The sequence below is a fragment of the Saccostrea echinata genome, unplaced genomic scaffold (genome assembly GCF_033153115.1).
Source record: "Saccostrea echinata isolate AGI-Se365-2 ecotype Australia unplaced genomic scaffold, CSIRO_AGI_Sech_v1 ptg000016l, whole genome shotgun sequence".
NCBI lineage: Eukaryota > Metazoa > Mollusca > Bivalvia > Ostreida > Ostreidae > Saccostrea > Saccostrea echinata.
The window spans coordinates 7,593,513-7,604,310 of record NW_026889765.1 but is presented as its reverse complement, the minus strand read 5'-3'; the positions used below and the strand labels follow the sequence as shown (position 1 = coordinate 7,604,310).

General features: G+C 32.3%; 2 protein-coding genes across 3 annotated transcripts; one reads left to right on the top strand and one right to left on the bottom strand.

Moving 5' to 3' along the window:
- Window positions 1–395: 395 nt before the first annotated feature.
- On the top strand, window positions 396–6,222 carry LOC133188882 (dnaJ homolog subfamily C member 28-like). Of its 2 annotated transcripts, none has more exons than XM_061324365.1 (6): window positions 396–463; window positions 928–1,196; window positions 1,517–1,630; window positions 2,726–2,892; window positions 4,014–4,214; window positions 5,516–6,222. In XM_061324365.1, the coding sequence occupies exons 2-6, from the start codon at window positions 939–941 to the stop codon at window positions 5,958–5,960; spliced, it is 1,185 nt and encodes a 394-aa protein (XP_061180349.1). In that variant the 5' UTR covers window positions 396–463; window positions 928–938; the 3' UTR covers window positions 5,961–6,222. The 2 variants fall into 2 exon arrangements, with proteins under 2 accessions (XP_061180349.1, XP_061180350.1); XM_061324366.1 differs by having other exon boundaries at window positions 405–442.
- Window positions 6,223–6,841: 619 nt separating this feature from the next.
- Window positions 6,842–9,378, bottom strand: LOC133188107 (galactosylceramide sulfotransferase-like). The gene is made up of 2 exons (XM_061323487.1): window positions 9,359–9,378; window positions 6,842–7,985 (listed from the first exon to the last, which is right to left on the bottom strand). The coding sequence occupies exons 1-2, from the start codon at window positions 9,376–9,378 to the stop codon at window positions 6,842–6,844; spliced, it is 1,164 nt and encodes a 387-aa protein (XP_061179471.1).
- Between the last annotated feature and the right edge of the window lie 1,420 nt (window positions 9,379–10,798).

The following is a 10,798-nucleotide window of genomic DNA, read 5'->3' as shown; positions in this document are numbered from 1 at the left end:
GCTTCCTACGGGCCTGTCTTGTCAAGAATTTCTGAAAGGTTGTGACCCATATATCCCCCACCCACTCCACCCGCAAAGCTAGCTTCTAAGGACCCTGCACCTTTACCCAAGGATGCTTTGTGGGAGCTGAAATTTGTCCGGTTCTTAAGAAGTTGAAAACTCATAAATGGATAAATATGTACAGTCATACGTACATAAATATAAGCTGAGTAGTCATCGCTCAGAAAATCTCCATGTGAGTCTTTGGATCAAATGAGCTAAAATGTATCATTCTTTACATAGAAGACAGGTCGTGTCATCAAGCTAACAATGAAAGCGCCTGTGTGTTTTCGGGGAAAATAATGTCGCAAATAAAAAGTTTAAATTTACATTCCTCTCTTCAGTTTCCGGTGTAGATTTTGTTTACGCAACTCGGTGGTCTGTGGAGTCACTGTGGAATGAGGTGATATTATGGTTATTTAGTGTATGTAAATTGTATATTTGGATTGGAAATAATATACTTATTAGTGATTGATGGTTGTCGACAATATAGAGAAAATGTAATCGGCGTAACATAAGTCGGTAAAAATAATACGACCCCTAGTAAAACTCGGGCCTGAAAATTTATCAATAACTTGAAAATAACGCCCTATAGACAGATAGAGGGGTTGGTATTTTTTATTTAGGGCTATATTTGCATCACACGGATATGAAATTTCAGCTACATATATTTTTGATCTTGATTAATGATAGATCTATTCTATCCACCATTTCATTTTGCATATTGCTAAGACAGTTGTTTAAGTGAGTAAGGTCATAATTTTATGTAAACATTTCAATAGTAGCTTTCACCTACGTTTTTGGCCCATTGTTTTATAACTCTTTTATTTTTATAACTTGTAGAACAATTATGGTTATGCAGTGTAATTAATTCATTTCTGTTGTTAGTTCTTACTAGGATGATCCGCAGATGGCCTCATGCCTATTTCCTCTCTTGGAACCGATTCCAGAATATAAGTTGCAGATTAATTGGGTACCAGTTAAGGAGCAATATAAAAGACTGCTATAGCATTCTAAATGTTACTGATGACAGTTCAGATGACGAAGTGAAGGAAGCGTATCTCAGGCTTGCCAAGGTCTATCACCCTGACTCTGGAACTTCTTCAGCTGACCCTAGAAAATTTAATCAAATTAAAGAGGCATATGTTGCAATTAAGGTATAAAATTACTTGCCTTTAATGTTGGCTCTCTAAGTAAGCAATGTACATTCAAAATAGTACCATTCTTGTTTTTATAACATGAATTATATTTTCGAGAGAAATATGTGTATGTAGAATGGAATTAATTTCATACATGCATATACTAGTAGATTTCCTTGTGTTTTTCAATACAATGAAGAGTGAATAATTAAACAATGGATGTCTATCATAATTCTTTCATAAATTGCATTCACTAATGAGACAAAAATAACTTTTTAGGTAAAAAAAAAATTGCTGTGAATATTTATGCATTGTTTTTAATCTTGTTTGAATGTTAGAGTCATAGAACTGATAGAAATACCCCTGCAGACACAGACCATCAAATGGAGGATGATCTTGACTTTGACATAAAACACACTGTTCCACAGCATCGTCAGTACCTCAGCTATGATGTATGTAATTTCTGCTTGCTTCAAAATAACACTAATATTGATTATCATGATTTTGAAATTTAGTAAACCTTTGGCTTATTTATTTTTCTACACCTGCTTTGAGGAAAAATTCAGAGTTATCTCTCTTTGCATGGAGACTTCTTGTGTGTGTTACAAGATTTACAAGATTTATCCCCAAATATATTTAAATTTTTCAGTTATGGTAGATTATCAAGGAATCTAGCAAGAGATCTTAGGATCTCAGGGTCTTCATTAGTCATGAGCCAAAGAAATTGATTATCATATGATAGGGACTGGAAATTTTTACATTTATTATTACAAATATTTATAAGTTCAAGTCTTTGTACACTAAAATGAGGACATACAAGGAGAAAATGAATTTCATCCTGAATCTCCTTGAGATCACAAAGGGAACAAAATCGTTCATCTTTAGGTATTTTTTGATATCGTCCAATTTCAATTTTAAGCCTGTGAGCTGATATTCGTAACCTAGTTATGACTGATCTATGTTGATTGTTGTGTGTGTTACAAGTAGAATTTTTCCTTTCATCTTCTGATCACCTTTTCTAAATACATTGATTAAGTATATAGAGGATATATTTTATTTATATCCATTGAATGGGATATACATATAGTTCTTTGAAGTGTTCATTGAGGTATCTTGGTAACATTTGTATAAATGATTGCTTGCAAACTGGTATTTAACAAAAAAAGGTAATATCATGATCACTGCATTTAGTAGAAGAAAGACTGTGTGATGGAATTATAAAGATACAAGCCATTTTTATGGTGTTGAGCTCTAGAGCTCGAAAGTCGTCTAGCAAGGGCCCGATCAAAATTGCCATCGAAATTTATGTGACCAAATGTGTCAGTGGATGTATCTGCAAAAGAAAATCGTAATAGCTATAAATCAATTTCTTTGAAAATGCTCACAATTAATAATAGCTGGTTGATTATTACATAATTATATTAATACATGTACACTTTTTAGCTATCAGATTTTATATTTCAAATTCACACATTGGTCATAACCTTAAATAACTTCTTTTTTTTTTGAATTGCTTTCATATTAAATTATTTTAATCAAATCTACAGGGTGTTGGATTTGGCACACCACTACAAAGACAAAAACAATATGCCCAACACAGAGTAAGAAAAGTCTCTGAAGATTTGTTTGAGCACAAGAAGGCAAGATGGATGAAGCCTTCAGAAACAGCTTTGGTGAATAAAACCAAATCAATAGCTCGGAGAAACAAAATGAGGTGCATTTTTGTTTCCTAATCTAATGCATATACAGTTGAAATTAGGTATCTCAAACACCGATTTCTCGCATAATCACCGGTGTTAGATTGTCCAGTGTGAGACAGCAGTGTGAGATTTTTTTGTCTTACACTGTGTATAAATACGCTGCGAACAGTAACGTAAACATTCCTTCTTATAGAATACTTGTAATAAATAATGTTTAAAAAAATCACATATACTTAAATTGTAGATGTCTAATTAATATAATCAAACTTGTTTTAATTCAAAAGATTGTCGTATTTTCACTTTCTAAATGGCACTATTTGTATCTCACGGAAGGATTCTTATAAAATGTTACGCTATCGTTTGTTTTTAAAATCCAGTTTATATAACTCAGAATGATTTGAGTGGACTGAAATTTATTTTCTGAGTTTACACAAATGTGTAAACCATTTTCAGGTACGATTTCTTTGATGGTGTATTTAGATTTTTAATTGGATGCTAAACTATAAATATATTTTTTTTCAATGGTGATGACATCATTGACATGACGTTATTTTGGATAAAATAATGCGAGAAAAATAATCATTCATTATATACTCGTGTGGGATAGTGAAATGCAAAGCCTCGTCCTAAACCGTGAATCTTGTCCCCTCGGTGGAATTTCACTATCCCACACTCGTAGTAATGAATGATTCTATTAATCTCGAATACAATGGATAAGTAGAATTGAGTTTGAGATAACGAGGTTTGACTGTAGTATGTTATGCATGCAGTTTTTTTTTTTAAAGTTTCAGGTATATTGTCTCTTTCTCCTACTTTTTAAGATAAAACAAGTTTTTTAAAAAAAAATTTATAATATTTTGTATGTATGTTATAGATGTGCACTCAGGTTGTGATATATGTATTTAGATTTTGATCCAAGATGTCTTCATGAGCCGAAAAGGGCATGCTTTCAAAATATTAAGCTACAGTTTAAGTGGTAACATAAAAAATTCCCTTTGCATACTAGTATAAAGAGCCATTACATGTAGATGTACAAATAAAAGTAAATTTTGCCCCCCCCCATTGCTGTTAGAGTAGTTGATTGAAATCCCCTGAAATACCCTTAAAGCCATGTAATGATTGATCTTATTTCTAGTAAAACCATTGACCGTGTGGTTGAGGATTTGATTCAAGAATCCATGCAGAGGGGTGACTTTGACAATTTGGCTGGGTATGGTAAACCTATTCAATACAAAGACAGAAACCCACTTGTGGATGCCACCACTTATAAGATTAACCAGATGTTAAAAGATGAAGGATTTGCACCAGACTGGATTATGCTAGAGAAAGACATAAGGTACGTGCCAATATAGCATTGTTTTTCTGACCCAAAATTACAGCCAAATAGACATTTTTTACTGTAGGAAAAGTGGTCATTTTTCCCAAAATCAATGATATTTACCAATTGTTTTCTAGGTGAATGTAAAATTCCTCCAAAAATGGATGAAAAAGGATGCTTTTAAAAAATATGTGTGAAAAACACTGTTAAGTACATGTGTTTGAAAGCGGATTCTTACTCCACTTTCAAGTTTTATTTCTTAAATACAGGTACATTGCATCACATCACATGTACTTCTCATACTGAATTATTGGTCTAGTTTGTTAGGAAATTAAAAGTTAAAATCATGACAGTATTTTATTGATGAATATATGTCACTCATGCAATCCTCTTGCACTGCATACCTGTGTATAACTGAAAATATTTCCAATTGTTATTTAGGAATCCATTCTTAAATTTTCTGTACCTGCAATGGAAAGAACTATGCCCTCTAGTTTGATATTCCTGCCTACATTTTACACCCATTTAATTCAACATGAGTGGAAATTTCACCATAGAAAACATTTTTCTTTAAATCAAAAAAAGTGTTCATAAGTAATTGATTAATAATCATGATAATTTTAATATCAGTGTCAAATAATTAGTTGCTCTTATAATTATAACTCTTTTTATGAGGGGGTAGAAAATGTTATCCAGTGAAAGCAGGCTTTAAAATATATTTTAAAATACTTATGGATATAGATTTATATCAATGACCCTTACATCTCTCCATATGTTTAACTTATGTAAAATTAAACATATATGATTAATAAAGTACAATTTTTAGTTGAAATCTCATTTAAAGTTGTTAAATAAAATAAACATTTTGAGTTTTTTCTGCAAGTATATGCCCCCCCCCCCCCCCCCCCCAGTTCAACAACAACAACAGAAGCTTTTGTATATTTTTTAAATTATAATTCATAATATGTAAAAAGGAATTATTTTGTTTCAGAGAGAGACAGATGTGTAAAAAATATTTTCCATTTTCTCTTGATATCTATGATGAAATTACTGAAAAACACAAATTTTACCAAAATTAACTTATCTCACTTCATTTTCCCAAGTAAGATATGTTTTGTGAAAATTTATTTAAATATCTCTATATTAATATGAAAATCATTCAAATATCTCAATATTTGCTTCTGAGAAATTGACTTATTACTAGGCAGCAGAACATTACTATATCATTCGCAGATCTGATGTGTTATTTGTTAACATTATTCTATTCCCACATTCCATTATTGTTCAAGTAACTACAGAAAGAATTTTACTTGTTGTAGGGATGGTATATTAGATTCAAGACATAACCTTGCCAAAGTACTAGAAAGAATAGGAACCCCTCCATTTCCATCCTCTCATTTAGATAAGGTTTGGAAGTATGAATGTGAAAAGTTCAAAGCCAACATTTCTCTGATCAATGACAGTGTGAAAAAATTCAACCTTATTGTCCCTGTAATGAAAAAGCAACTTATACCTTATTCCTGGGACAAGGAACGAGACAGAGTAATGAAAAATCATAGAGAGTATTTAACTGGTGCCCATTCTAAGAGTGTTTCATCCGAGTCATACAGTATTTCTGTAGAAAGAGATAAAATTAACAGTTTTGATGGCTCTTTCAGGAGTCAAGACCCCATGTCTAATTCTTATGATAATGTGATTTTGTGGGGAGAAGTATGGAAACAAATTAAATCGATGTTTTCATGGAAAAAATCAAAAACTTCATGATGGATGTTTCAAAAATTGCATTGATTTTAATTCTTGACTGATGTGCAATTGAATTCAAATTGCACCATATGATAATCTGTTGTTGATTATGTAGGTGGTACATGTACTTGAAATGAGATATCTGTGATAATATTGAATTTGTTGGTCATTTTGTGCTTTTGTGTTAATGTTACATAAAGGTTCCTGTTTGTCAGAGTAGTGACTGCATTTAATTGGTAGCAATAAGATATGGAGACTAGATAATAAAACAAAAAAAAACTTGTGATGTATTCATGTCTTTTCATTATAATGTGCACAAGACATACCATTGCCTGTTGAGGTAATTAAGTGACACAAGCAAGAATATATTGTGCAGGCATACACTGTACTTACTTGACAGGCAATGACAAGGTGTAATTTGGATTAATATGCATGGTTCCAAAATTTAGGGGTAATGGCATGTATTAATGTTTTTATTTATTTAATTATTTTTTAACCTTCTGTATTATATAAATATTGTTTCTTTACAAAAAAAAAATCCTATTTATTGGCTCATGCTTTTTTTCTGTGATTGGTAAGTAGAATGGCTTAATAATTATTTTAAGTGAACTATGCTTGGTCAACTTACTGTGTGCAGATAAAAGCTTATAATAAAAGTAACTGTATATAAATGTATCACAGACGCACAGAGTCCTCAGAATACTGCACTTAAAAAAATGTAAAAATTACCTGTACTTTTTACAATTTAAAAAAACGAAAAATGCTCAAAAAGCATATTTTTAAAAAGAATTATATAGATATACTCGTACATGTATTTTCAACGTCATAGTAGTTTCTCTAATTTCAATTGTCAAAGCATGGAAGTAAACGTTTAGCCTTGTAACAAAAAATATATTTATTTGTTAATTGTCCTCACTGGGCAAAACTCCATATTGTTGGTACCTTATTTCTTTAATAAAGTACGACTCTCTTAATATCATCTGGGAGCACATCAGCGAATCCACAACAAATTTGTCGTTCCATACTGATTGATAAACAGTAAAAGTCACATTTCTATAGGGCTTGCTTTGCTTCAAGCAAAACTCCTCAACTTTCATCCGAATAAACTTGAAATACGCAACTTCATTCTGGAAGTCTGTGTTTTGGCTTCGAATTTGGCGCTCTAGTTTTTTAACAGCAAATTTATATAAAATGTAGTCCAGAACTGCCCATTTCTCAAATTTTCGTTTTGCATCTTTTCGGAGGTAAAATTTTTCATTAAGCTTTGACTTTGTCTTTTTGTCCAATGCTTCAAATTTATTTTTCGGAACATAAAGAATATCTTGTAGTTTCCAATGTAGAAGTCTTCTAAGTAGAACGATAGACTCCTCTAATCTTTCTACCACTAAAATTAAATCCATTTCTTTATCCAACTTTTTTAGATACTCTTTAATCCCAGCCCAGTTTTTTGAGTGAAACAGTTGAAGTGGGAAGCCCAGTTCAAATGCCATTCTGTTATTTGTTAAAGAATTTTTCACTTCGGGTTCATATTTTTCAGGGTTTTTCAAATACATTGATATTGGATCTGATACGTTGATATTGAATATATATGGTGGCCGAAAATAATGAAGAGTTGATATGAAAACTGTGAAGGGTTCTCGAACAGATGCTAAGTACACTGTATCACGTGGCATTATGGCGCTAAAAGACTGGCGATTATATATCACATGACTACACGAAATGTCGAATGTTTTGTTCTTTGGAGGAGGTTCTATGTTGTATTTTGTAACAGACTCGGTAATACTGATGACGTTAGGGTACACATTAGCATTACGACCAAGGACAAAGGTCAAATTTCTCATGTACCCGTATCTCAGTAGAATATTTTGAATAGTTGAGCTTGCTGCTTTATGAACTTTGATATAGGCGATATGATGTCGGGCAATGGTGTTCAAATTGGTCTCCCCAGTAAGAAGCGTTGCTGTACGACTGAAAAATATGTCTGTCGTAAGAAATACTAGTATTAGGGGCAATATCAGACACAACAGCCGTTTATTTTTCCAGTATCTACAAAAAATAAATTGAAAACTGATTATTGATGATAGAGAAAACGCAGTGGGAGTTTTGTCCTTACAGGCTACTGACAGATAAGTTAATGAAACAAGGGTACATCTACATATATCAATCTTGTTTAGAGCTAACATTTTGCAAGGTATATGGTCAATACCATGATCAAGTTTGCAAGTTCAGTCTGTCGTTAGGTCGAATGTTGACTGACGTTTTTCATACAGATAGTCAGGGGATTAATTTCATTATGAATTGTCTAGGATTTCTCCGTTTAATCGACCATGACAAGGAGCTCACGACGAGGGTGAAAAGTCGACAGGGGATGCTTTCTCCTCCTGGTACTTGATCCCACCTCTTTATGTTTTCAGTGGGTCCGTGTTTTTTCTGCTCTTAATTTTTAATGTTTACTAGTTCGATTTTTGAGCATGATTATTGCTCCTTATCTTCATATTTGATGTACTTGTGATTACTACAAGGGTTAACCTAAAGGTAATGTCACAAATGATATGAAATCTTTAATAATAGGAACTCATCAACAAAGCTTTATGCATTAACGCCTCTAATTATTTTGACTGTAGCTTGAAATTTCCTTCAGATAATTTTAAGATACAAAGAAAAACACGAAATTAGACTACGTCTAACCTGCTGGACAACAATGGTACTTGATACGTTACGTCTTCTTGACGCTACTGTTCTGATCTTATTTTAAGTTCATCAAGAAAACTATTAAATTTCTGAACAATCGTTTAATCTCAATGCTCTCTTTTGTAATCTTCAGTGGCAACTTGCGCCAATTGTAAAGTATCTTGGATTGCACTGATTTAAACCATTCCAATGTTCATATTTATTCCGCTGCATCTGTATCTTCTAATGAAGCGTCGGATTCAAGAATAAATGACACTAAAGGGGTGGACGGATCCTCCACACACTTTCTAACTGCTTCTTTGCATCTGTACAGCTTTTAAAGATACTTTATGAAACATTTTCTATTCATATACGTGTAAAATTCATAACTGTATTACTTTTAGTTGAAGAAAAGAATCTGAGATTATGTCTTAACATTTCATCAACTATCAACCAATTTCAACATTTGAACAAAGGAAGAAGTGACTGGAAGATCACACAGGTACTTGTAGACAGGACCCCCCCCCCCCGCCCCCCCCCCCCCCCCCCGTCTTTTTTCATAAACTATTCTTCTAGTACACATTTACAATGCATTCCATATGAAAAATCCAAAAAATAACGCAGAATTAACGTTTTACTAAAAAAATCATACCCGCGGTATTATAAAATTTTATAATACTGCAGGTATGATTTTTTAAAATTTTTAAAATGAAAAACCACTTTTAAGCTTTAAAATTTCATTCACTTACCTGATACGAAAGTGTGCCATTTTCCTCACAAAGTAGGACAGAGGTTATCCGTTTGCAAATTAGCACGTAACACAAACCGATAATTAAGACAAACAATTTATGAACTTTTTTCTCATGTCTTTCCTGCATATTTCAATATTTAATTCAGAAACACAATTTCCTACAAACACTTGTTTTGCGACACAAACCGCAATTACCATGTCAAGGCACACTCTTTACGAAAAGCATACAAAGTTTCAGCATAGATGAAAAATTAAAACCTATGGATTAATGGAAGATTCGGTCCTGCATTCAAGTTTATAACAATAGGAACAATTAAATTTGGAAACATATGGACGGCATCTAATGGTCGATACGAAGATGAGTTGTTGAATAAAAGGATATCTTTACCACATATATTTGGTCGATTTTTCCATATTAACAAAGAGAGATATATCTTTAATTTTGCGCTGCAACAGAAGATGATAGGAGAGAGAGAGAAATGTGTGTAAAATTATGATTGTGAATGTAATGTTATGGATGTAACATAACTTCTTTGCACTTAAATTTTTATGGTATTTCAAAGAGGGTATATGAAGAGATAAAGAGATTTGATTTTGCACCTGTATAATTTTTTTTTAGCTTTTTTCACTTCAGTTTTAAAATTCATGCCATTTTCTGTCCCCTTTTTTTCAAATAAAGTTAGGAATGAGAATTTAAACCAAGATTATATTTTCCGTTTGGCTAGAAAATATGGACAATTTCTGTTATTTAAGAACATTTATTATGAAAAAGCTTACACATGTACATGTATATCAACAAGACATAAATAGTATAGGTGTTGCTAATGTCAAATAATATTCATATATCAACAAAATCCTATTAATAAAGCAGGTTTAGATGGGATTGTTTGGAGGATAGATTTAGATAAACAAGATAATATTCAAAGAATTTTTAAAAAAAATTAACACTTGCACGTAAATTAATTAAACTAATATTGATTTACATAAAAATGATAAAATACTTTTGATTACATTGTAATCTCATGTGAAATCTGTTTCATCCATCGTGATGGTACTTTTATGTTATATACACATTCCTTTGTACATTTAGCACGCTGATTTGTATAGATTACAAAATCTACTCCCTTCCTTTCATGCAACCCGCTTCCGTTCCATAAGATTGACGAGGAGCGAATCACAGGATCGCAATCTTTGGCAAGGAATAATGCATCCCCCTTTCCCCAGAAAAAATATTGGAGTTGCTTGATATTCACAAATTGATTATATTTCTGCGCATCTTTTGTAGGAAAAAAGAGGATTATGGCCCTTGACGCTCACCTGAGTATTTTATATAGTATTTCCAAATTCTGAGACCTACACCACTTGTGTTTTATACACTAGATCCTGACGTTGCTCTGCTAAAAAAGTCATAATCCAAACAATCTCTTTATCTTTTTAT